The sequence below is a fragment of the Mustela putorius genome, unplaced genomic scaffold (genome assembly GCF_011764305.1).
Source record: "Mustela putorius furo isolate JIRA1106 unplaced genomic scaffold, ASM1176430v1.1 tig00000594_pilon_pilon_pilon, whole genome shotgun sequence".
Classification (NCBI taxonomy): domain Eukaryota; kingdom Metazoa; phylum Chordata; class Mammalia; order Carnivora; family Mustelidae; genus Mustela; species Mustela putorius.
In genome coordinates this window covers 351,783-378,765 of record NW_025421427.1, presented here as the reverse complement: position 1 = coordinate 378,765, position 26,983 = coordinate 351,783, and the positions used below count along the sequence as shown (strand labels likewise).

At 45.4% G+C, this 26,983-nt stretch overlaps 1 protein-coding gene and 1 long non-coding RNA gene across 10 annotated transcripts; one reads left to right on the top strand and one right to left on the bottom strand.

Moving 5' to 3' along the window:
* Positions 1 to 930: 930 nt before the first annotated feature.
* On the top strand, positions 931 to 10,996 carry H1-1 (H1.1 linker histone, cluster member). 5 transcript variants are annotated; one of them, XM_045082231.1, is made up of 4 exons: positions 931 to 2,195; positions 6,824 to 6,897; positions 7,927 to 7,985; positions 8,981 to 9,117. In XM_045082231.1, the coding sequence occupies exon 1, from the start codon at positions 987 to 989 to the stop codon at positions 1,617 to 1,619; it is 633 nt and encodes a 210-aa protein (XP_044938166.1). In that variant the 5' UTR covers positions 931 to 986; the 3' UTR covers positions 1,620 to 2,195; positions 6,824 to 6,897; positions 7,927 to 7,985; positions 8,981 to 9,117. The 5 variants fall into 5 exon arrangements, with proteins under 5 accessions (XP_044938166.1, XP_012904565.1, XP_044938165.1 ...); XM_013049111.2 differs by lacking the exon at positions 8,981 to 9,117 and adding an exon at positions 8,552 to 8,803 and having other exon boundaries at positions 931 to 2,168; XM_045082230.1 differs by lacking the exon at positions 8,981 to 9,117 and adding an exon at positions 8,552 to 8,803.
* Positions 6,640 to 26,983, bottom strand: LOC106004312. 5 transcript variants are annotated; one of them, XR_006607394.1, is made up of 4 exons: positions 26,735 to 26,983; positions 11,168 to 11,307; positions 8,444 to 9,049; positions 6,640 to 7,422 (listed from the first exon to the last, which is right to left on the bottom strand). It is a non-coding gene; the product is annotated as an uncharacterized LOC106004312 (long non-coding RNA). The 5 variants fall into 5 exon arrangements; XR_006607393.1 differs by lacking the exon at positions 26,735 to 26,983 and having other exon boundaries at positions 8,444 to 8,561; positions 8,704 to 9,049; positions 11,168 to 16,051; XR_006607395.1 differs by lacking the exon at positions 11,168 to 11,307 and having other exon boundaries at positions 26,735 to 26,981.

Genomic DNA, 26,983 nt, shown 5'->3' with positions numbered 1-26,983 from the left:
ACGTCAGGAGCGCGGCGCGGGAAGGAGACGTCACTGCCTTTTCTCGGCCCCCAGGCGACGTCCCCGAGCCTGTGGCGGGGCGTGTGGGCTCCCGGGCGCGGCCCTGGAAAAAGCATTTTATTCTCTCCTTTGATTCGCACTGGGGAATCACCGGAGCCCTGCTGACGCGTCTAAATGCCCCGTACAGCCACAAAGAAGTTACAGGAGGGCTCCCCGCAGAAGTCACGGGAGCCGTGCCCTCTTGCTGTCGCCCTGAGGCGCAAGGGAGGGGGAGCGTTGAGTCCGGCCGGCGCCTCCCGAACGCCCCTCGTGGGCGGGGTTGGGAGCTGCCCTGCGGGGAAAGAGCGCGACAGCGCCCAGGGTAGCCAGTCGGCCGCGCCGGGGCACGTGGGAAGACCGGGAAGGCCTCGGGGGCGGGTCAAGCGCACGGGACGGTGGCAACAGCTTGTTCTGCACTTGCAGGAGGGTCTAATTGTGCGCTCGTGAAACCAAAACGCAGAAAAGGTCCTGACCAGGGGTGTCCCTCTTCGGCGTCGCCGGGAAAGGCAGCGGCGCTGACGAGGGCTGGCCCCCGGCCTCTTCCCCCTCCCCGGCCATTTCACGTTCGCCACGGGCTGGGAACGCACGCCCCTCCGGTCACTGCCCGGGACTCCTGTCTGGGTGCCTCCCGCACAAACAGCTCTTCCTCCGCCCCGCAAGAAAAGGCTTGTTTTGCAAAAGGCGGTGGCAGCCACCGACGTTACCGGGCTGCGGAGCCCGACCCCTGCCCGCCCAGAAGTGCGGTCTGCTGGAGGCGACCGGGGAGCCGCCGCAAGGTCCCCGCGGGGCCGCGCCGAGGACGGTGGCGCGGAGGGCGCTAGGGGGCGAGAGGCGGGCGCGGGCGAGCACCAATCACAGCACGGCCCCGCCCTATAAGTACGCCGCGCCGGGGCCGCCGGCGTCTTCCTGCTCAGTCAGGTTCTGGTAGTTTGCTCGTTGCTCTCACCATGTCCGAGACAGCGCCGCCCGCTCCGGCCACCTCCGCTCCCCCCGAGAAGCCCGCGGCTGTCGGCAAGAAAGCCAAGAAGCCGGCTAAGGCAGCGGCCACCGCCAAGAAGTCCGTGGGCCCCTCGGTGTCGGAGCTGCTCGTGCAGGCGGTGTCCTCTTCTAAGGAGCGCAGCGGCGTGTCCCTGGCGGCGCTCAAGAAGGCGCTGGCGGCCGCCGGCTACGACGTGGAGAAGAACAACAGCCGCATCAAGCTGGGCCTCAAGAGCCTGGTGAGCAAGGGCACCCTGGTGCAGACCAAGGGCACCGGCGCCTCGGGCTCCTTCAAGCTCAACAAGAAGGCCGCCTCCGGCGAGGCCAAGGCCAACCCACCAAAAGTGGCGAAAGCCAAGGTGACGGGCGCTTCTAAGAAACCTAAAAAGGTCACAGCGGCTACTAAAAAGGCGGTCAAGACTCCGAAGAAGGCCAAAAAACCGGCTGTGGCCAAGAAGCCGTCCAAGAGTCCCAAGAAGCCCAAGAAAGTAGCCAAGAGCCCCGCCAAAGCCAAGGCTGTGAAGCCCAAAGCGGCCAAGGCGAAGGTGACCAAGCCAAAGACGGCTGCGAAGCCCAAAAAGGCCGCACCCAAGAAAAAGTAGAGTTGCAGTTGGAACTTGTTCCAGTAACCCAACGGCTCTTTTAAGAGCCACCAACCTATTTCAGGGGAAAGAGCTTTAGTACAGCGTGTATCTCGGCTCCCACGTGGAGTTGCCACCCACTTGCGAGGACGGTTTTGGGCTAATCCTTACCCCACACCTATATTTCTTAGAGACCTCCTGTATTCTCGCTGATGTGCCTAACCTTCCTAGGCGACACTTAAAGGTTTGGCAACCAGCGGCCTACTGTGCTTTCTCGCCTAGTTAACCGTGTGGGCAATACCTGGGGAGCTAATGGTCCCCGGCTGGGCTGTAATCCACACCTTTTCCTCCACGCGGCCCCAGCTGGAAGCGGTTGGGTTAACAGCCGAGCCCTGTGGTATTTGGGACAATAGTGTTTTAAGCGGCCTTTTATGGACTTGGGCTCCTCTGAGAAGTGCTCCTGGGGTAACCACTGAAACCGAATGCTTGGCTACAACCTCTGCAAATGCGGCGCGCCAGCTGATGTCCTTGGGCATGATGGTGACGAGCTTTGGTGTGGATGGCGCAGAGGTTGGTGTCCTCGAGGAGCCCCACTAGGTAGGCCCCGCACGCCTCGGGCAGCGCCTCGGGCCGGCGCCTTCGCGCGGGTCGGGTTGTGCACTGCCACAAGTATCTAGCGCTGGTCACGACGAAGTTTGGGAGACTAAGCCCCAAAGCCCCTTACCCGGCTTCTGTAGATATAGGAAACAAAACTGCCCTGATTGGGTAATATTTGCAAATCCACTCTGTACCTAAGAGCGTATTTTATCGTCCCCAGGGTTTCCCATTCTGGTGGGGCTACCATGATAGGTAGGAAAAGACACTTTTGCAGAACTGTCTCTTTAGGCTTTTAAAATTTAATTCTAGGATGCAGATTTTAATCACGTCTTTCACCTCCAAGGAGAAAACAACATCTGGTGAGCCAGGGTTACTAATCAGCTCAATTGGTTGTAAGGCCTTATTTTTTTACACACGTCCCTGCATACTCTTTGTTCCATTTTTCAGGTGATATTTTCCTCCTCTCTTGCTGGTCTCCCACTATCCGATGTCTGCCGTGCAGGCATTTCACATCTCTGCTCCACGCAGGCACGTGGCTATTTAATGTTTTCTTTGAACTCAGTCATCTAGGAGCACCTATCATATACATGTACGATGGTGCATCTGGTTTTCAGTGAGAGCTAATTACAAAACGGTTGCTTTATACACATTCCTTCTTGAAACCTTTTGAAAATTCTTTCAAGTCAAATTCTATTTTTAATGTCCTTCACATGGAGTAACAAGCTATTCGTCCATTTCCTGTTGGTAAGCATTGACACTTGTTAACATTTACGGTTGCTGACTGTGGTGCAGTGCAATGGAATTCCAGCACTGAAATTGCTAGATCAGAGTGCATTTTGTATTTCAGTTGGTGCTGACATGTCCTGAAAATAGTTCCCCCCACCCATTCTGGCCATCAAGGTGTGGTCTCAATTTTTGCCAGTCTAAATGGTGGAAGATTATTTCATATTGTCACTTTGATGGGCATGATCACGGTCATTTGTATATATCCTTTCTTTAGGTTTATTGGTCATTTGAATACACTTTTCAGAGAATGCAGGCTTATCCCTTTGCTAATTTTTTTCATTGGGCAGTTTGTCTTTCTTGTCCCATTGTGGTTTTTTTATATAGTAGTGAACTACTTATCACCTCTGTGGCAGATAGTTTTCTACTTTTTGGCATTTTTTTTTTTTTTACTATATTTTGTTTATGGTAAATTTTCCATTTAAATATATTATAGATATCTATATAAAATTCCAAATATTAAATGTTAGAAACTTATAAAGCTTCTAGATTTCCATTCTTGGTTAAGAAACTGAACAGCCTAGGTTTTCCTCTCAAAATTGCTTCCTAAAATTATTTTAGTCTCTAACCCATCTAAAACTTTATGTACTTTTATAGAATCCAAGTTTATATTCTCCCAGATAGACGGCCTGTTGTTCTAACACAATTTATTAAATAATCCATCCCCTCCTCCCACTGTATATCCTCTGTTATTAAAGTCTCAAATGGAATTTCTTCTTTTCTACTGATCTCTCTGTATAAGTCATGTTTCCTTATTAACTTATATGCTTGTTTCTACTGTGAATGGAAGGCCCTCGTTTCCTTTTTTTAGGACTCAATTGCTAGGAAGGAGGAAATGTATTGATCTATTGTATCCAGTGAATTTACCAATTTCTATATTCCCGCTTCTTGCTACTTTTTAGAATAAAGCCCCTTGAGTTTTTCCTAGTCATCACCAAAATAACTTTTATTGGTTTTCTATCTTCCTTGATGTGAATACCAAGCATTTTATTTCCCTTTTGTACTGCATTTGCTAAGAATTTCCAAAGTAAATAATTTAGTAGGAATTCCTCTTTAGTTTTTAGTTTTAAGCTATTGTTTGTCCTTTGGGATATTTGTTAATTTTTGGCATCTTCATTATTTTAAATACCTTCAAAGTTTGCTGTTTGAAAATTTTTCAATAGCTTTTAGATTTTAATTATATTGATATATAATTTTCTTCAAACTCAATGTGACTGAAAGAATGAACTAGAAAAAGATGTGTGTTTTTCTAAGGTGGTCGAATAGGAGAGAAGCACGTGAGCTGAGGTAGAGCTAGAGGAGGGCAAGTCAAATTGATGAAGTTTAGAATGTAAGGGAGGTCTGGAGCCTGGAGCCGACGACCACGAAAGAATTAAGACGTCTCTTGTGCAAAAAGGTGATTTTATTAAAGTGCGGGGACAGGCCCGTGGGCAGAAAGAGCTGCTGCCTTGTACCCCAAGGAGTGGTGATTATATATTGGGGAGTTGGGGAGGTGAGGACAAAGGGGGTGTTCAGAAGGGCTGACACGGTAAAAACTTTCAGGATATTGGAGGCCTGGTTATTGTCAAGCCAAGCGGTGTTTTGTTTGTTTTCTCTAATGAGGTACCAGTTGGGAGCTTCCTGGTGGAATGCCACATTTCTGCTGTTACATGTCCTTGTCAGTGAGCTTTCGGTTTAGAAGAAATTCAGCTTGATTGACATTTCCTTTCACCTCCCTCTCCTTCCATTTTAGGGAGGGGAGGGCAATGTTAGGGCTTCAGGAACTGAGCTCTGGGTCTCTGGAAGTTAGGCTGTTGGTAAGAAAGCCTCTTTCTTGTAAATCACTAGGACATTTTTAAGCAGAAGGAGTCTCAGGTCTTGCAAGATTGTGATCTCTACAAGTTAGCTATTGGTTTTTCCTTTAGGGCAGCCAGGAGGGCCTGAGGACTGTCACAGATGTCACAAAGGTGGGGGAAGGGAGTAGGGTACCAGCTTCTGCTTTGTCCTTAGCCAGCCTTTTGCTCCCCCATCAAAATTCTGAGTCCCTGAGATTACCAGCTGGATGCGGTGTTAGCAACTGGATTCAAATGCTGCTGATTGACTGAACGGAGTATAGGCCTGAGACTAGTTAAGTAATTATGTAGATCAGTAAGTAGATCAGTAGTATGGAGGTGACTGCTAGCTTTGAGAATAGTTTTGGGGAGGATGGAATTGAATTCAGCTAGAAGTATAAATTTGGGAATCATTGGTATATGGATGGCAAGTAAAGCCATGAACCTGGGTGAGGTCAGCAAGAGGAGACCTTGGTAGAGAAAGGTATAAAGGGGAAAATATTGTCCTGAGGCATTAAACATCAAGGGCAGAGGATAGCTAGTCCTGACCATTTATCACTGATAAAACTGAGCGACTATTCTCTGTGCTTCCATTTGCTAATGTAAAAGTTGCATTAGAGCAGTGATTTTCATGGACTGTCAGGAAGAGATGAGAACATCTTAGAGCGTGCCAACCTGTAAAGGTAGATAAGGCTTCCTGGGATTTAGGTTGGGGGCCCTTACGTCGTTAGGCATAAGTAGGTTTGCGCTGGGTCATGAAGAAGACTGTGTATCTTATTGGGGTCACAAATCTGAAAACTAGTGTTAAGATGCTCCTTTATGGTTTTTTCACAATCCCAAGAATCTGCTGTTTTGATGTTCTGACCACAGAATCAGATCTAACATCTGTATAAGAGAGTAGAGAGACTTGAAATCCATCTCCTTGTCCCAGGTCTTCCAGAAACAGATGGGTAAGAGGTGACATATAAATTCTATTATTTACTAATTGATTGCATTGTTCTTGCCTGTGGGGACTTTTGAAAGGAAAGAAAAGAGATGCGCAAAGCACAGGAGTTACAGGATTCCAGGACTGATGGGTGATCAGTGCAGGCCCTTTAAAGTACTGAGGACAAATCATGACCTTGGCTCTGTATAAGTCCTACATTTGCTCACAAATGGGAAAAAGAGCAGAGGGGAAATCTCGCATCTGGATGCTGCAGGTTGCGCGTGCTATGTGCCCAAAGGAAAAGGAGGAACGTTGGGGGGCGGGGGGTGAGTTTGTTCTATTCTTTACACTATGACTTATTCTTCAGATCTTTGACAATGTGTACGTGCAAACCTAAGGGGTAAAATTACTCTGTGGACAAAAACAGAACTAGATTGGGCACTTGGGTGGCTCAGTGGGTTAAGCCTCTGCCTTTGGCTCAGGTCATGATTTTCAGGGTCCTGGGATCGAGCCCTGCATCGGGCTCTCTGCTCACTGGGAAGCCTGCTTCCCCTTCACTCTCTGCCTACTTGTGTTCTCTCTCTCTCTGTCAAATAAATAATCTTAAGAAAAAAAAAAATACAGAACTAGGTTAAACTACAAGTATTACCTACTATGTGGTGACCGAGTACAGTGCTGGCCCAGTAGCTCCCCCAGGATCCCATCGCGTGTGCGCCATTGTTGATCTCACCAGTTGCCTGCTGGACTTAAAATTTTATTTAGCAAAAACTACATGGTCATTTCCAAGGGTGTCTCAGAATGGGTTTCCAGGAGTGGGATTCCGGGGTAAACAGCAACACTGCAAGCTGCAGTTTACAGTAAAATCATCGTCACGGAATCTTAAATACAAATGCCTAAAGACAGAAATGTGAGTGGACTTCAACTCTAACTGGTCACCATCCATTTTATTTCATTTTAAAATAAATAGTTTGCTACAAAAATCAAAATTACGTGGAGAGATCCACACTGAGAAGTCCACTTCCACGTCACTGACCTTGGCCACCCAGTTCCCTTTCCAGTGTCTATGGAAACAGAAACAGAACATACTTTTCTTCCTTGTCTTCTCACAGGAGAACGCATACAAGTTCTCTACCGCTGTTCACCTAGCAGTCTGTCCTGGACCTGTGGCCATCTCCTCCCACAGGTACGTGATACACAATGTATAAAACAATAGTTCGCGTTGGTTTTGGAAGCTCCGTGTCTGTATCAGAGAGCTGAGCCCTTTGTATCAGGCGTTTTCTCAGATAGTCCTTTGTCTTCTAACTTTGATAAATGTTGCTACCCGGCCTTATCTTTCAGTAATTGAATGTGTCAATATTTTCTTTCACAGCTTTTGGATTTTGAGCAATATATTAAGAAGGGTCTTTGCCACTTCAAGAATCAAAGGAATTCACCTCTATTCTCATCTGGGTTTTTATTCTGTTCTTTTTAACATGTCAATCTTTGATCTATTTGGAGTTTATCCTGGTATATATGGTGTTTTACAAACGGCTATCCCATCGTCTCACACTAATGAAGTCCGTCTTTATTCCCAGTGATGAGAAAGGCTATCGGTGGGGCTTTTGGGGGGCTCAGTCGGTGGAGCGTCCAACTCTTGATTTCAGACCGGGTCTTCATCTCAGGGTCATGAGTTCAGGCCCCACCTTTGACTCTGCACTGGGTGTGGAACCTATTAAATAAAAAAGTACTGTCTTTATGGCATACAAAATTCCTGTGTTGTTGACTTCTGGACTTCCTGTTGTGCATCAGTCCCTCTGTCCAAGCAGTGGCACCACACTGTGTTAACTGAGGACTGACAATCCTTCCCAAAAGAGGGCAAAGATCACCCACCCTTCCTGTCCTTAAGTTCCAATTTTAGGGCAATCATGACCATTCCAGCTTTTCAAAGAACTGTGGAATGCTTAGAGCTAGACAAGCTTCGGAGGTGCGTTAGCGTCTGTTTCCGTGCGGGCGAGCCGCAAGGAGCGCTGCGCTCTGACGTCAGGCCCCAGCAGCCCCACCAGCTAAGAAGGGCCCACCAGAGCTTCAGAGCCCTGTGCTTTCACCCAGCGTGTATGTCGGGCCACATTCAAGGTCAATGAGTGAAAGAAACTAGACTAAGTTTTATGATCTTAGAATCAGTGGGTGTTCTCTTTGAACCAATTTATCACTCTTTCCTCCAAACTCTTTACAGGGCACTGTCCCTTTCCACATGGGGAATCCTAACTACAGAGGAAACAGTTAAGGAGGCAGGTAAGGTATCCTCATTCCCGTGCGCTGAAGATGAAGGAGCTTTTGTAAGCAGCCACTCTCTTCCACACTCACATAGGGTTCGGTGTTTTTTAAAGGATCGCTCACGTATCTGCTAATTCTTCAGAGAGGGCACAGGGTCCAGGTGTGCATGTGTAGACCCTCTGCCCCTAGAGAACCCAGCACTGCCTGGCTGCTCTTAGGTAAAGCCAAGCGACGTGGGAAGTGACCCACAGATCCGCACTATCCCTTGTCCCACACAGAACGGGGACCACTGGAAATAGGATTCAGTTAATGGGGACAGCAGCTCCCCCCAAAATCTTGTGGGTTGATTTTATCCTTTTATTTATAAAGCTGCTAATATGCTACACACTCCATGGTTGTGCAGCAAATATTCATTCAGTATTTTGATACTGAGAGACGAAAACAGTGAGTAGCAGTTAAGCAGCTCCTGAACCTACCTAGAAAGCAAACTGGAGGTTTTAAAGTTCATTCTGGTGCTCAAAATTCTTCTCATGGAAAACAGAGTCCTTAGAAGATCCCAACCTTCTTTAAACTTTTTGAATCAGGAAACATAACCTACAAAGAGAAAATCGTAACAAAACGTGACAAAAGAGCACTGTAAAGCTCACTGAACAAGCAGAGTAAACGGCCCCGCAGCACACGCCGGTCAGAGCCCAGATCGTCCGCCGACTGCTACTCACCCCGCTCTGACACTCACCGCCCTCCGTCCTCCCTCAATGTCCGTCCTCCCGATGTCCGACAGTCATTCAGTTTAGCTGGTTTGGGATCTTAATTAAATGGAAATCAAACTACAAGCAGTCTTTTGTGCCTGGTGTCTTTCTCGCAGAAAATCAGGTTTGGCAGATTCATCTGTGTATCATCTGTGTTGCTGTGCAGAGGTGTGACTCGTTTGTGTCCTATCAGCTTCCATTCTGTGACCATACCTCAGCTTAGGCGTCTGTTCCGCTGCCGACTGACATTTGTTTCTTTCTCAGGGATGACAGTGCCTCGAGCGCTCTTGCACGTGGTTCGGCGCCTGTGCGGACACGACGATGTTTACATTCCTAGAGTCAGAAATCACTGGGTCAAACCCTTACCTTTTCCAAAGTGGTTGTACCACTTCTCCCTGCTCTGAAATCAAAAACGAAAATGAAAGCCATAGTTATGAACATTTAGATGACCCTCCCACACCTAATACTGAGTCAAATTTAGATGAAAATCCCTGTTTCATATCCTGCTAGTTTTGGGTTTGTTTTTTAATTAAAATTGTTGGTCTTTTTTCAATGTTCTCCATCGTGGCAGATGCGTGGTTTTCCTCTGCATCTCTTGCCCATTTTTCTATCACACTGTGTGCCCCCAACAAAACCCCACGGCCTGGTGGCTTACACCGAAAGGTACTTTCTCACGGGTCTGGAGCCCCACCACTGATGTCCCGGGGCTGACCCGCTGTCCCAGCCCCCCAGAGGAGGAGCAGATCCTGTGTTGTCCAAAGCTCCCATTATGAATTATACTGTTGACTGTCCAGTGGCCGAGACCGCCAGGTAAACAAAGGCACTCTCCAAGGGCCTCTGGATCACGTCCCAGCAGCTAGGGGCAAAGGCCAGACCTCTCTTTGAGTAAGGTTAATACTACATACGCCTTCTAGAAATTGCTGACTTACAATGCCACACAGATGTCCAACACCCATCGTTCAGTCTTTCTCCAGATGCTGCACCCGCAGGCCCTCCCCTGTCCTCAGACGGTCCCTCCATCGCCTTAATTCTCCCCTGGACCCGTGGCAACAGCCTCCCAACTGGTCTTCCTGTTTCTACCACCATCCTCTTAAGTCTGCTCCCGACACAGCGAGCAGGTGTTTTCTCGTGTCCCCTAACTCAAATCCTGCCATCAGCTTCCCTCCTCGTGCAGTAGAAAACCCAGTGTTCCTACAAGGTCTGAGGGCCAGGCCTTTCAAACATCTGTTTTTTTTTCATAATTCTACTCGGTAAGAACTACATGTCACAGCAAAGACACAAAAGCAAAACAAGTATTTCAATAAATAATACTTACCCTAACTTTACTTTTTCTGTGCTATTTTCTCTACATTCTGTTCTCTCATAAAAAGGCGGCAGCAGCCCCTTAAACTGATTTCACAAATACTTAATGGGTTGCGCTCAGCAAACTACACTGCTCTGTACAGCCGGATGTCTTTGCACCCACACACACCCCCAGCACCTCACACTGTCACCGTGACCGCGCCTCCAGGAGCAGCCTCGGGAGCACAGAGCTGCCTTGGGGCCTTCGCATGGATCATCCCGTCTACCTGGAATGGTTTGCCCAGAAAACACAAGAGCTCATTCCCTCACCCTCTTTCAGATTTTACTCCAATGTCCTCAGTGAGGCAGCTCCCTGTACCTCCTACGTCACTGTCCAGCCCCTCCGGATCCCCCAAGGCTGAAACAGCATCCATCCTCCCCGGAACTCATCAGACCTAAAAAGAGCCTTCAGTACCAGGCCCTGGAAAGACACCTGGCTCCTCAGGCCCTCCTGCCTCAGGACAGAGCTGGGGTTGGAAGACCACCAGAGGACAGCTACTTCCAGAACCCGACGCCCTGAGGGAGCACCTGCTGGCCAGCTGACCAGATGCAGGCGATGGGAACTGCCTGGGACTCCAGAGGGGGTGGTGAGGGGACACAAGGACTGGGGCTCGGACACCCACTCCAGCACGTCCTGGCCACGGATCTCTGACGGTCGGCTTCATGTCTCACCGGTCTGGAATTCTTGGCTGCCCACTGGAGTTTCAGAGCATCCCCATGTCACAGGACTAGATCGTTTACACAGAAGGAGGAGGACAAAGCCGCCGAGTGGGGGCGGCTCACGTCGCTCAGCAGGGCCAACTGCTAAGCTTTCAGGCATTATTGTGAGCTGCTTGTTTAAACTCAACGAATATTACAAATTAAATTAAATACATTTACAATTAAATAGCTTATATGAAAAACAAAATTAAGGGCACCTGGGTGGCTCGGTCAGTTAAATGTCTGCTTTCAGATGAGGTCCTGATCCTGGGGTCCGGGGATGGGCTCCACATCCGGCTCCCTGCTCGGTGGGGAGCCTGCTTCTCCCTCTGCCTCTGCCTTTCCTTCCCACTCACACACTCTTTAAAAAAAAGAAGAAAAGTCAACAGATCCCCCACACCTCCTACTTACCTCACTACTATCCTCACCCACCGGGAGGCTCCAGCTCATGGAGTGGCGAGACTCCGTCGTGGGCTACTGGGCCTCGCTCTGCTACCGCCACCGCACTTCGCCCCGGCTAGTGTGACACCCACTGTGCGGGAACAGGTGCACTGCAGAAAAGGGCGAGCGCTACAGGTTAAAGGGGTTTTGTCTGTGTGTGTGTGGGTGGGGGGGTTCCTTGTTTGTCTTCTCAAGAGCTGACTATTAAGCATTTATGGATATGCCATTAGTTTCAGAGAATGTTCTCAGGAACTGCCAGAGTCACTCACCTGTTTTGTCAGGAGAAAATACAGACTATTCTAGCTGCCCCAATTCATTTTACAATATTCCTGATACTGGCTCTTTTAGAACTGGTTTCTTAAAATATGTACGGTTATGGACACTCATGAAGTTTTTGTTGTATTACTGAGTTGATTCTATCAGAATGTCCTAATTATGAAACCATGTGCATCATCACTTAGATTATCGTGTAATTTTAAAATAGTTATTAGAAATAAATGCTCCCCTCATGCTCAAGTTTTATTTATTATATAAAGGTATTACTTTACATGAGTATAAAAAATAAAAGAAGCAGAACCCCCCTTTTTTCCAAAATGCCTGTTTTTACTTCAATAGAACTAGTAATTAATCCGATGTCTCTGTTGGCTAGATGTGCTAAGCTAAATATGAAAAACTCCCAAGCAAATCCACTTCTTCCTTATATTTTACTGTTATCCAAAGAAAATATAATGGCCTCCTATGTCATAAATGTAATTTTTGCTTGTTAGCAAATGTGACACATTTAGGTTTCCACAGAGTGGAAGGTCTGTGAGATACCACTTGGATTATTACATAACTCCCAAAGGCAACAGCGAGGCTGACCACTCACATTTCAGCTGAACCCAGAAAGCTTATTAAGCTGATGTTTCTGTCTTCCAGCTCCTAAAACAAACAACCCCTCCCGGCGGTCCAGACACAGCTCTCCTTGCGCTGCCTCCCATATTCCGGCAGGATGTAAGGATAAATAAGTCTGATTCCACACTGGTGGAGCTCCTACCCGTGGCTTTGGGCTTCTCCATAAACAGGACAAAGGTCCTGTGGTCAAAGTAACATCTGGTCTAGTGGCCAGACAGACAGAACGAGTGGGAGGAGCCTGTCCCGGCCAATGTTAGGAATGGGGAGGACTGGCCACAAACCCGGGCCCCGGGGCCCGGAGCCACCTCAAGAAGCAAGAGGCCGGGAGGGAGTCCCCCAACCCCGCCCATCCCCACAGGCCCTGTGGGTGTGTGTCTGGCGAGGGGTGTGACCCTCAGCACCTGGGGCACCAGAGAAGAAGGAAGCAAGCCCAAGCCGATTGTGGCAAGGGTTGTCGGAAGGCGATAGTCTGGACAGGGAGCAGAAAGGGACAGGTTGGGGATGTCAAGCTCCATCCAACTCTGCTCCGAGGACTTCCAGTGAAGGCAGGTCTGGTGACCTCTGGGGACAGAGGTTCTTAAGCTGCTTTTACAGAAGACATTTCTGGAGAACTCGGCCCGTCAGCACCAGGCAACCCGCCCAAGGCACCGTGTCCCTCCAGCCCCGCTCCCCTTGCTCTAGGCTGAAGCCGTCCAGATGGTGACCGTGCACACAGCCTTGGCTGCGTCCCCAGAGCCTCTCATGTGCTGCGCCGTCTGAACGGAGGGTCCTGGGACTTGTCCCCCCAGACCTGACCACCTGCGAGACTCAAGTGGCACGAGTGAGCTTGGGAGCCCGGTCAGCGGACGTGAGCAGCCTCCAGGTCGGAACTGGCCCTTCTGCTCCGAACACCAAGAGCTACAAATCTTGGCTCGCGTCCCCTCCTGCTCCAGGGAGGCCGGCCCCGCAGGGCGGCATCCAGGAGTGGGGGCAGACACACAGCCGGGATCCTGGATGACACAGAAACATGAGAACCTGGAAAGGCAGCTCGCTGCAAACTGCACGTCGGCGAACACATGTTTCACTTCAGACCCCGTCACTCACCCTGTGAATGTGGCCCCTATGGTGACGGCGAGTCGAAGTCTCCGCCGAGGGAGGGACGCTCCCTCCGCCCAGGCCTCAGTCAGGACCGCAGCCCGGCCGTGTCCACGGGGCTTCCCCGGCCGATGCGGCTGCACGTGCGAGGACCCGATCCGATGTGACTGTCTTACCCGCCTTCATGGCTTACTGTGCTCCCGTCTGTGTGCACATTTCCGTTTTCTGCTGTTTCTATTCTAGTTTGATAATATCAATAAAGGGATTTTTCTACTTCGAAACAGAGAGTACAGCCACTGTGGATATTTTGTTCAGAACGGACACAACACCTTCTAACTCCTAGTTCATCAGACAAGAAAATACGCTAAAATGACTCAATGCCCAGGTAGTTAACTGCAGCCAGTAAAAGCAGAGTAACATGTTGGTTAACTATAATTTACAGACACTGCTCATTTGTCTACTAACCACACAGTACAGTAATATTTATGTCTCTTTACACGTAACACAAACTTGTAGACGCCACCCCTGATACAACTCTGTCCCGGGCTTAGGTTTTCCAGCTCCTCGTATTAGGCTTCGTAGCCTAAGAAGTTCGCTTAGAATGCCGAATAGCATGAGAAAATCCGGGACATAAGCGGACAGAGAAGGGGAGAGAGGATGGAGTGGCAGTGGCAGGAAAGATATGGGAGAAGGCAAAACGACAGGTTAGGGAAGAGCCCCTAGATGACTTCTAGAGTCATCTAGAAGGTGACCTGTGGACGGGGAAGTGGAAGAGGGGTACCACACAACCAAGCTCACAGGAGACAGACGGCTGACTTCAACGTGGAGACCGCGTGAGTTGTAAGGCAACCGGGAATGGTAGGGACGAGGGCCAAGCAGGGAGCACACGAACATTCAAACCTTTTCCAAGCACCGTATGCAAGCACAGCGGCGTCCGTCCTGGGTACCAGCACCTCCTCTACACATCACCGAACAGACAAGTTCTCAATCCCTGGTTGAAGGCTTCAGCATTCAAGGTGTCAGACTAGTAAATTATTCATTCATTCAACAAATATTTACTGTGCATCTACTATGAACTAAGCACCAGGCTAGATACAAATATTTTAATCTCTATAAAACTTAATTTCCTCATCAATATGACAGAGATGTTAACCCCTGATTTACCCACCATCCACAGCCCAATCCTCTGTGCCTGTGGTAAGCAGAGCTTTTTCTCAATTTCCTTCAATAGCTCTGCCAGGCTCTGGTGGGTGCTGGCATGCCCCGAGGACCCTTCCTGACTCCAGGGCCCATCTCCCTCCGCTGCCCCCGCCCACAAGGCCTTCCTTCCCCTGTGGAGTCTCTCTGCTCCTGGCCCGCTCTGTTGTCCTGATCTGCTCTGCCTCACGCGTCTGTATGGAATGAGCTTTTCCTTATTACCCACAACCAAGCTGAGAATCTAGAATCTCCCCAGAGCACACTGCGTGCTGAGAGAATCAAAGAAGCAGACTACAACTGGGACTGAAATGAGGCTGTTAGAGAAAACTGCTCTCCAGATCCAGTCGGGGCGCTGCCTGGGAGACATGGCTCCTTCCAACCCGTGGCTCGGCCGTCTTTAGGTTACGGCTCCCAACCCTGCCCTGCAGCTGGTCTCTAAACAAGAGTCTGAAGAGGAAAAGGGCGTGGAGTGCTCTGACGTGATCGCTGGTTATGGGCCAAGTTGGAAGGCACACGTCACTTTTGCTCACCCTCTACAAACCAGAACTCAGTCTCTCGGCCATACACTCTGACCAGTAAACCCTCCCAGGAGTCTGACCTCGAGTCCAGGGAAGAAGAGGAAAGAGACAGTAGTGAACACGTAATCATCTCTGACACAGATGCTCTGCTGACTATCACGGCGCCTGGCCCAGTTCCCCTTCCTGCCAGGCCCCGGGGGCCAGATCTCTCCCTGGACTGGGTCGGCAGTGCGTCACGAAGACAGTTCGTGAACGAATGCGGCACCGTCAGCATCAAACCAGCTGTTCAAATGACACGCAAGTCAAATGATTCTGATGGTTAGGAATCATGTCAGTGAAAGAAATGTAATACCTGACGTAATTTTTGTTATTACTCTGTAGACAAACTTCACTGCAGTCCCTCATACACAGTCAACTACAGAATCTAAAGTACACCTTGGTGAGGTCTGATAATTGTATGTTCCCATGTTACTCCCACTCTAACCATGACACAGAATATTCCCTTCACTCCAAAAAGTTCCCTTATGCTCCTCTGAAGTCAATTTAGTAAGACCCTGAATACAGTACGTCTGAATACAGACGTATTCAGGGATTCAGGGATTAGAAGGCTTACATCTGCCAAGACACCTGGGTGGCTCTGCCAGTTGAGTCCCCAACTCTTGCTTTTGGCTCGGGTCATGATTTCAGGGTCATGAGGTCACACCCCGCGGGCGTCAAGCTCGGGGCTGGGCATGGAGCCTGTTTACGATCCTCTCGCTCCAGCTCCCTCTAACCCTCGCTGGCTCACACTCTCTCTCCAAAAAATGTTTTTCTAATTTTTTCATTTATTTTCCTATTTTTCTCAATTCCTTTCAGGTATTGTCTGAAACCCACTGTTAGGTTTTTTTGTTTTATCTTTTTCTTTCCTCTTTTCTTTTCTGGACAAAATGATTAAGATGTAAACACTCACCCCAAAGGAAAGAAGAACAGGAGGTAGCACTCAGTGCCACAGATTTAATCAGCAAGATGTCTGAACTAGAATTTAAAACGATTACAAGAGTACTAGCTGGGCTTGATATAGGTAATACGATGACACTAAATTCTTATCTTCAATAATTACTCTGAATGCAAACGGACTAAATGCTCCAATCAAAATACATAAGGTATCAGAATGGATTAAAAAACAAGACCCGGGGCGCCTGCGTGGCTCAGTGGGTTAAAGCCTCTGCCTTCAGCTCAGGTCATGATCTCAGGGTCCTGGGATCAAGCCCCATGTCAGGCTCTCTGCTCAGCAGGGAGCCTGCTTCCTCCTCTCTCTCTGCCTGCCTCTCTGCCTACTTGTGATCTCTCTCTCTCTGTCAAATACATAAATAAAATCCTTTAAAAAAAAATAATAACTATTTCTTCGAAACTGTTCCAAAAAATAAAAATGGAAGGAAAACTTCCAAATTCATTCTATGAGGCCAGCATTCTCTTGATTCCAAAACCACACAAGGACCCCACTAGAAAGGGGAATTACAGACAAACATCCCTGATGAACATGAATGCAAAAATTCTCCACAAGATTACTAAGTAATCAGATCCCACAGTATGTTAAAAGAATTATTCACCACACGTCGGATTTATTCCTGGACTGAAAGTGTCATTCAACATGCAAATCAAACATGACACACCGCATTAATAAAAGAAAGGGTAAGAGCTGTATAATCCTCTCAACAGATGCAGAAAAAGCATTTGACAAAATACACACTCTGTCTTGATAAAAACCCTCAACAAAGTAGGGATAGGGGGAACAGTACCTCAAAATAATAAGGCCATATACGAAAGACCCACAGCTAATATCATCCTCAATGGGAAAAAACTGAGAGCTTTTCCCCCAAGATCAAGAGTACAGCCGGGATGTCCACTCTCACCACGGTTGTTCAACATAGCACTGAAAGCTCTGGTCTCAGCAATCAGACAACAAAAATAAAAGGCATCCAAATAAGCAAAGAAGAACTCAAACTTCCACTCTACGCAGATGACACAATACTCTATGTAGAAAACCTGAAAAATGCCACCAAAAAAATTGCTAGAACTGATAGAGAGAGGAATTCAGCAAAGTTGCAGAATATAAAATCAACATACAAAAGTCTATTTCGTTTCTATACACCAGCAACCAAGCAGCAGAAAGACAAATTCAAGGAACTGGTCCCCTTTACAACTGCACCAAAACCCATAAGATACCTAGGAATAAACCTAACCAACGATGCAAAGAATCTGTACTCAGAAAACTATAGAACACTCATGAAAGAAACTGAGGAAGACACAAAGAAATAGAAAAACATTCCATGCTCAGGGACTGGAAGAACAAATATTGTTAAAATGTCTATGCTAGGGGCAGCTGGGTGGCTTAGCTGTCGGGCGTCTGCCTTCAGCTCGGGTTGTGATCCTGGGGTCCTGGGATCAAGCCCCACACTGGGCTCCCTGCTCCACAGGGAGCCTGCTTCTCCCTCTCCTACTTGTTTTCCCTCTCTTGCTGTGTCTCTCTTGGTCAAATAATAAATAAAATCTTTTAAAAAAATGTCTATGCTGGGTGCCTGGGTGGCTCAGTGGGTTAAGCCTCTGCCTTTGGCTCCCGTAATGATCTCAGGGTCCTGCTCAGCGGGGAGTCTGTTTCCCTCTCTCTCTCTGCCTGCCTCTGCCTGCTTGTGATCTCTGTCAAATAAATAAAGAAAATCTTAAAAAAAAAAAAAAGTGTCTCTGCTACCTAAAGCAATCTATACATTCAATGCAATCCCTATCAAAATAACACCAGCATTTTTCACAGAGCTGGAACAATTTTATAATTTATACAGAACCAGAAAAGTTCCCAAAGAGCCAACGTAATTTTGAAAAAGAAAACCAAAGCTGGAGGCATCACTGTTCTGAACTTTTTATTACAAAGTTGTATTACAAAGCTGTAATTATCAAGACAGTATGGTATTGGCACAAAAACAGACACATAGATCACTGGTACACAATAAAGAACCTAAATATGGAGTCTCAACTCTATGATCAACTAAACTTCATAAAAGCAGAAAAGAATAGCCAATGGAAAAAAAGACAGTCTCTTCAACAAATCATGCTGGGGAAATTGGACAGCCACATGCAGAAGAATGAAACTGAACCACTTTCTTGCACCATATGCAAAAATAAATTAAAAAGGGAAGAAAGACCTAAATGTGACAGAAATCTGTCAAAATCCTAGATGAGAACACAGGCAGCAACCTCTCTGACCTCAGCCACAATAAATTTTTGCTAGATACATCTCCAGAGGCAAGGAAAACAAAAGCAAAAATGAACTACTGGAATTCATCAGGATAAAAAGCGTTTGCACAGCAAAGGAAACAGTCAACAAAACTAAAAGGCAATCCACGGAATGGAAGAAGATATTTGCAAATGACATATCCGATAAAGGGCTAGTATTCAGAATCTATAAAGAACTTACCAAAATCAACACTCAGGAAGAAAATCCAATCAAGAAATGGGCAGAAGACATGAACAAACATTTCTCCAAAGAAGACATCCAAATGGCAACAGACACATGAAAAAACGTTCAACGTCACTCAGCACCAGGGAAATACAAATCAAAACCACAATGAGATACCACCTCACATGGGTCAGAATGGCTAAAATTAATAAGTCCAGAAACAACAGATGTTGGCGAGGATGTTGAGAAAGGGGAACCCTCCTACACTGTTGGTGGGAATGCAAGCTGGCACAGCCACTGTGGAAAACAGCGTGGAGGTTCCTCAAAAAGTTAAAAATAGAACTATCCTAGGGCACCTGGGTGCCTCAGCGGGTTAAACCTCTGCCTTCAGCTCAGGTCATGATCTCAGGGTCCTGGGATTGAGCACCACGTTGGGCTCTCTGCTCAGCAGGGATCCTGCTTCTCCCTCACCCTCTCCCTCTGCCTGCCTCTCTGCCTACTTGTGATCTGTCAAACAGATAAATAAAATTCTTTTAAAAAAAAAAAAGACTATCCTATGACCCAGTAACCGCACTACTGGATATTTGTCCAAAGGATACAAAAATAGGGATTTGAAGCAGCAATGTCCACAACAGCCAAAATATGGAAATAGCCCAGATGTCTGTCAACTGATGAATGGATAAAGAAGATGCGATGTGTATATACACACACACACACACACACACACACACACACACAGGAGTATTATGCAGCCATCAAAAATGAAATCTTGCCATTAGTCCACAAGACTTTATTCATTATTTAAATCTTGGGGAAGTCTGTTAAAACCTTAGAAAGTTTTAAAGCACAGGCCTACATAGGATTAGGGATGTTAAAGACCTGATGGGGATGAAACTAGAGTATATTATGCTAAGTGAAATAAGTCAGAGAAAACAAATACCATATGATTTCACTGATCTGTGGAATTAAAAAAAACAAAAGAGATGAGCACAGAGAAAGGGAAGGAAAAATCAAATAGGATAAGAAGAGAGAGGGGCAAACTATACGAAACTCTTAACTATGGGAGAAAAAAAACTGAGGGCTGCCAGGAACAACTGCGGTTTGGGCGGGGAGGGGTTGGGGTAACTGGGTGACGGGCATCGAGGAGGACATCTGATGGAATGAGCACGGGGTGTCACATGCAACCGATGAATCACGAAACTCTACCCCCGAACTAGTAATACACTATATGCTAACTAACTTGAATTTAAATAAAAATTAAAAATTTTTTAAAAACTGTCATGATATCAATTCTCTCCAAATTGATATAATAGTTTTAATAAAATCCCAATGAAAAAAATACAGCAGGAGCTTTATTTGGGAAGGAGGCTCAAAACTGGCAATCTGATTCTAAATTTACATGAAATGTGAAGGGCTAGAGAGAGCCAAATCAATCTTCCAAAAAAGAAAAAAGCCCAAGGACTTATTACTATCTAATTTTAAGACTTCATTAAAAAGCTATAGTACCTGCTTCCTCCTCTCTCTCTGCCTTCCTCTCTGCCTACTTGTGATCTCTGTCTGTCAAATAAATAAATAAAATCTTAAAAAAAGAAGAAAAAAGCTATAGTAATCAAGGCTGTATGTCAGTGTCTTCGGCCTCCAGAACGGCGGGATGAGGCGTTGGGATGGATCCAGAAGTTCCTCTGGAGTGTGATCCACTGCAGGAGCGTATGAGCCACTTGAGGAGCCAGATGGGTCCATCAGCGTTCCCAGGAAAGATACACACATGCTCTTGTCCCCAAATTAAAACAGGATCAGGGCCAGACCACTGATTTGTTAAAGGATCCTTCCACCACACTTAGGCATAATGTTTCCCGGGCAAAGACCTTTTGAATTTGAGGGTTCAGGTAGAGAGAAAAGTTGAATGCTTTGATTTGTTTACAAATGAGTATTTTCATATTTCTGTAAGTCACAGACATCTTAAGAAAAAGTTTCCTTAGTCTGGAAGAGCAAACATTAGAGAACCAGCCATGTTTCAAACAAGAGCCATAACACTATAATCTCTTAGTTCACTCAGTCCCATGTTACTAATTCTGGTTTAGTTTGAATGCAGCTTTAGCTAGTTCTGGAAATTCTTATTCATTTCAGTTCTGATCTTAAAGATATTGAATACCTGTGCTGTCCTAAAAGTCTTTTATATGAACCTCCCAGAAATGAAACTCATTTTGCAAGACAATAAGGACAATTATAAATGACAAAAAACAAAAACAAACAAACAAAAAACTCAGAAATGAACATCTGATAGGAGAGTTCACTATGATAAGGCAACTCAGTTATTCTGTGCCACATAACAAGTCAATAGCCAGAACCAGAATGTTACATACCAAGCAAGCAAGCCTAATTAGTCCACAAGACTTTATTCATGATTTAAATCTTGGGGAAGTCTGTTAAAACCTTGGAAAGTTTTAAAGCACATGCCTACATAGGATTAGGGATGTTAAAGACCCGATTTTTCTAGGCAGGTGGAGAGAACAACTATTTGCATTTTCTTATCAAGACAAACCAACAACCACACAATACTTTTGGTCTTATTGAACAGAGAGAAGGCAAACTTTCAATCTTCTAACAATGTACTTTCAAATCCATTCATTTCAGTCTCAGTCCATCCTGACCACATCTAAAATTCCATTCCAAAGTTTTCCCTCCATAAACCTTCTACAACTTCCCTTTGCATTCAGATTTTGTCCCAAGCCATTTCTTCCCAATCAACCATCTCATTTCGGACAAAATTACCTTCTTCTACCTTTAACAAAAATGCATTCCCATTTCTTATCTTTCTTACTTATCTCCCACTTTTCCACATTCAGAGTGGTTTCCCTTATTTCCATCAGTCGTAGTTAGTGTCAGCAGAATTTTTCATTCTTTAGAAACCTTCATCTCCAGTTAAGACTAAGGAGTAACCAATGGCAAACTGTTATACCAGAATTCTTTAGATGGCAAATTTGTGAATCAGTTAAGCACAAAGCATGTTACCAACAGATTTAAATATCCTTAGTTCTTTGCAGTAAGCCAAAAGCACAAACCTATGCCCAGTTAACAGTGATTTAGCACTCTCTCCCATTTGGAAAAGACTTAGATGTCCAACAAATTTAATTCCATTTATCATCCAAGCAAAACTTTAAACTTTCAGGTTACCAAAGACTTTGAAAGCTATCTTAACAATTACCCAAGAAAACTCTGAGACAATTAATTAACCATCAGTTTAGTCATCTTTTGGTTAACAAATTCCAAGAAGGATAATATGAGCTTTTTTGACCTTCAGTAAACCTCAATAGAATAAGCTTTACATTTAGTGCTGATAACTTTAAAGACGTGTCTAGCTTGGGGCTCCTGGGAGGCTCAGTGGGTTAAAGCCTCTGCCTTTGGCTCAGGTCATGATCCCAGGGTCCTGGGATCCAGCCCCGCATCAGGCACTCTGCTCAGTGCGGAGCCTGCTTCCTCCTCTCTCTCTGCCATCTGTCAAGTAAATAAATAAGTAAATAAATAAATAATAAAGATGTGTATATCTTAATTGCCAACAAACCTAACTTAGTTCAAATACGGATTTACGTTCCACTTGGGCCCACCCCATTTTCAATTTTTACCTGAAACCCTGGTGGGGAAATCTGGAGTGGGGGGGTGTTAGGTCCAAAGGGTGCTCTTCTTGTTCCTTGACAAACTGTGGTTAGTCTTCCTTGGGACAGAGACTTTAAGGAATATTCCTAAGCAGTTGCCAAAACTCCCTTTGTTTCAGGGAAATCCCCTGTCTTCTCTGGCCCCACACGGACTACCTAACCCCTCTCCCCTCACTGGTGGGAAAACATGGTGTCTGCTCCTCTGCTGGAGCTGATGAGCTCTAAAACCCCAGAAACCCTTTCTCTTCCTTATGGTCCCAAACTGTCTCATCTACGTCCCCCTTCTCGTTTCTGCACCAACTTGGGTGTGGCCTACATAGTACCCAGAAACAGATCCAAACATCTACAGTCAATTAATTGTGAGAAATATGCCAAAACTAGCTGGTCAAAAGGGAAAGGGCAATCTTTTCAAAAAATGGTTCTCCAACAACTAGATATCCTCCATAGGGGAAAAAAAACTTCACACAAAGCCTTACACAAAAATTAACTCCAAATGGGTCACAGGTTTGAATATAAGAACTGAAATCACAGAAAATCTTCAATACCTCAGGACAAGCAAAGATTTATTAAAAAAAAAAAAAACACACCCAAAAACTGTAAGTGATAAAACAACAAATTAGCTCACCAAAAGTAATAAGGTCTGTCCTTCAAAAAACAGATACGACAATGAAAAGAGAAACTACAGATATTTATAATACATATATCTGACAGGTGACTTGTATCCAGCAAATATAAAGAACTTTGCAACTCAATAATAAGACAAGCAAAAAAAAAAGTCTAAGTTTTCAACAGACATGTCATAAAAGATGTAAAAATGGCAAAGTACATGAAAAGATGCTAAACATTATTAGTTATTACAGAAGTGCAAATCAAAACCACAATGAGTTACCACTTCACACCTAATAAAATACCTAAAATTAAAAGTGCTGATCTGGTGTTAGCAAGGGTCTGGAGGAACCAGTCCTCTCATACACTGTGGAAGGAAGTGGACAATGTTATAACCATGCTGGAAAAAGAGTTTGGCTGTTTCCCATAAAATTAGACAAATACTTATACAGCCCAGCAATTCCAACCAAGAGAATGAAAACATGTCTACACCATGACTTGTATACAAATGTCTTTTTCAGTGTTTTTCACAATGCCATAAATCAGAAACAACCCAAAAGTCCATCAACAGGTGAATGGATAAAAAAAAGTAATGTAACCATTTAACGAAAGAGAACAATAAAAGGAACAAAGTGGGACACATGCAATGACAAGGATGAAGCTCAAAAACATTTTGAGAAAAATAAACCGGATACAAGAATATGTGATATAAATCCCATTCATATGAAATCCAAGGAATGGGGAAACTAAGGTATAATAACAGCAGATCAGTGGTGGGCGAGGGTCGAGGTCTGGGTCTGGGGGACTGTGTCCAAAGGGGCACAGGGAAGCTATCCAGGTTGAGGGAAATGTGCTGTATCTTGATTATGGTGGTAACTACATGGATATATAAAATTTATTATATCATACAATGAATACAAGTGCATTGTGTCGGATATAAATTATTCCTCAAAGCTGATTTTTTTTTTAAAGATTTATTTATTTATTTGACAGAGAGAGATTACAAGTAGGCAGAGAGGCAGGTAGAGAGAGAGAGGAGGAAGCAGGCTCCCTGCTGAGCAGAGAGCCGGATGCTGGACTCGATCCCAGGACCCTGAGATCATGACCTGAGCCGAAGGCAGCAGCTTAACCCACTGAGCCACCCAGGCGCCCTCAAAGCTGATTTTTTATTAAGTATATTATTGGCTGGAATGGGGACAGGTGACAATTACTATCAGGATAAGTATAGTAAAAACAGAAAAATACTATAATCAACTCATAAATATATATGAAATTAAAGAGGAGAAATAATGGGGTGATTAATTAAAATTAAAAACAACCTCTAAATTTTATTTTAGTCTACAGTTTTAAAAGCTGCCCTTCCTGACAGAGGCCATTCCAACCTTCCATATTTCATCATTTTGGTTGTTTCAAAAGGTCCTGGCTTTGAGATAAACTATCTAAACATATTATATGTTAAGCCTTAGCGACACTTTACTTTCTAAAGAAGATACTGATTTAAACAAACAAAACTGAAAACATCAACACTTAATGATAAGATTCCACATACTAGAACAAGTGAATGGGAAGATCTGGAGATGAGGATTCTCCCTGCACCCCCTTCCTCTACCCACCAAACACACACACACACACGCACACACACAAACAGCTCCTGCTAAGTAGGGGGACGACTGGGGTATAAGCATTCCACCAGCCGAAGGCCCCTGGCCACGTCACAGAGTATGTCCAATCTCTGACATGCCACTTCGGCCTTCCCTATTGATGGCATGGTTATGAGGATCAGACGGGTCTTTTGTTGGCAGAACTATTTTATTTCAGCAACAGAGGAGAGCCCTGCTTCAGAAGAGGAAATCAGTACAATAAAAGAGAAAGCCTAGAAACAGTGCCAACACAGAACATACAGAAGCAGCAATACTAAAAGTGGGGGGGGGGGGGGGGGGCTGACCACTCAGATTGAGCGACTGGCTTTCATACAGAATCTAAAGAAAATTATAGTTCTACCCCTCACAAAAAGTTCCAGAGCTAGCAAAGACACAGACTAGAAAACAAAATCTTTTAAAATTTTAGAAGAAAATAAGGAGGATATTTATGACCTCAGAGAAGGGCAGAAGTCCTTAAAATCAGATACAAAGCCAAAAACTTTTAAGAAATATAGTATTCAACTTGAACAATCCAAAATTAACACTATCTAACAAGATTCATTCTAATCACAATTAAGGGACAAACAATATACTTGTAGACACTATCTGTTACATCACTAAGAATCAGAATCCAAAATTCACACAAACCTTTTAAATATCAATCAGTAAAGAAAAACAACCCAGAAGAATACCCAACAGACAACTAGCAGAAAAGGACACGACAAAATGACCAATAACTTGCAAAAAGCAAGGAAATGCAAATTCAAACAACAGTGAGATACCATTTCAAACTCTTGGGGCAGGAACATAAGAAAAAAAATAAAAAGGATGTCAACCTGGCAGTCTGGAGTCCCATTAAAGTGTGCATCCCCTAACAGTCACCAATTTTCTCTCTTGGTATACACCCTGGAAAAATTCTTGTACATACGCACACAGATCTGAACTACAATGTAAGGTGCGGCACTATTTGCAAGCGAGGAAAAAAAAACATATATAATATAATCAAGAATATATAATCAATATATAATCAAGAGCTCGAGACTGGCATGGGTAGATCCAGGGATGGAACATGAAAACGAACAGAGCAGGTCCACGGGGAAAGAACAGATCGTTTGTAGTTGGTGCCCTGAAAACTAGCTCACTGAATGATGAAAATTAAACTGGATCCCAACCCTCTCCATTGCCTGCAAAGGTGGAATCTAAATGAATTAAATGCCTAAGAGCATAAGGTAAACTCCAAAGCTTGTAAATACACAAATAAGTCAATAAAAGAGAACTTCAAGTAAATCCTAGAGGCACAAGTCATAATTAAACTAACAATTTTGATTATGTTAGAATTAAGGTTTGCTGTTCAATTAAGGATCTATGACAAAGTTACCTCATTTGTGAGGAGATACTTTAAATATCAAAAACCCACAAAAAATTAATAGGTAAACTATATAAACATCTGAAAAAGCAACAAAAAATGTAACTGACTCAGTAGAAAAATCAACAAAGGGTATCATCGGGCAGTAGGCAGAAAACTGCAATGCTAATCATCATTTAAAGAGATGTACAACTCAGTTCCCGAAATGGACAAATAAAACAGTGAGAGGTCACTTTACTCCCTATTTGCCTGGCATAAATTAGAAAGCTAGATAAAAGCAAGCACAGTCAAGTTCATAAGACATAAACACTGGGACATGGGGAGAAAAACAAAAACAAAAACAAAAACAAAAAACCCCTCTCAGGCACTGATGCAGGATTCTACATGCTGAAGTCACTAGGCGGGGCATCTGGTACCACTTAGTAACTACTGGAATTTGGGAGTCTTTCACTGAGAGGGTGAAAAAGTATGCACACTGTGGAGGGGTGCGCTGCTCTCGTTGGGTTCCAGCTGAGTCAGAAACACAGCAGCGAAGAAGGGTCTTGGAGACCGCAGCAGATCACAGCCTCAGAGCCGGCCAGCTCTCCACCAATACCCCCGGATGTTCACCATCAGCAACAAAGGCATTAATTACGATTTATTCTTCCAATGGAATGGACGCTACGGCATGTATCCACACAGATAACAAAAACCAATATCCCGCGGGGGAAAAAGCAAGTGACGAAAGTATAGACACAAATGGGCCGGGCAGCAAGACAGCCCCTGACGTCCGTCCTTAAAAATCCATTTAAACGACCCCGTACTGCATCTAGTATTGTGAAAAGTAACTTTTAATATTTTTAATCAAAACGGGTTCTGGGAGACGACGCCCCACCTTCAGAAGCACTGCTGACTCTCAGAGGGATAAGCGGGGAGTTCTTCCTCCAGTTTGTCCCCTTGGATTTCTCCCACCACAATTTGGAGCAAACACAGATGTGAACGTTTAAAGATCTGGGAGTTGGATATGCAGGCTTCCATTACTTTTTCTTTCTTTCTTTCTTTCTTTTTTTCCCCCTTTGAAGCCTCTGAGGAAAGCCCAGCGGCTACACCACAAGCACGAGGCCGGGAGGGTCGGCGGTTCCCGGACCACCCACTCCGCGGGGGTCTCTACGCGACTCACCTCTTTCCTGCCGACTCAGACGAGGGGTCTCCATCTTTATCCCCTGACGAGTCCACCACGACCAGCCCCTTTGCCAGGGCTCCCCACCTTAGAAACGAGAAAAACCTCGGCGGGGAGCAGCCGGGCTCCCCAGCGTTCCGACCTGCCAGGTGGGAGGACGCCGGGTGGGAGCGAAAGCACCACGCAATCGATCCCAGACGCCGGCACACGAGCCGCGGCGATGGCGCATGCGCAGCTTTTGAAGGCCGG

Bases quoted from the DNA above. Each gene is read 5' to 3' on its own strand.
- H1-1 (XM_045082231.1), top strand. From the start codon at position 987: ATGTCCGAGACAGCGCCGCCCGCTCCGGCCACCTCCGCTCCCCCCGAG.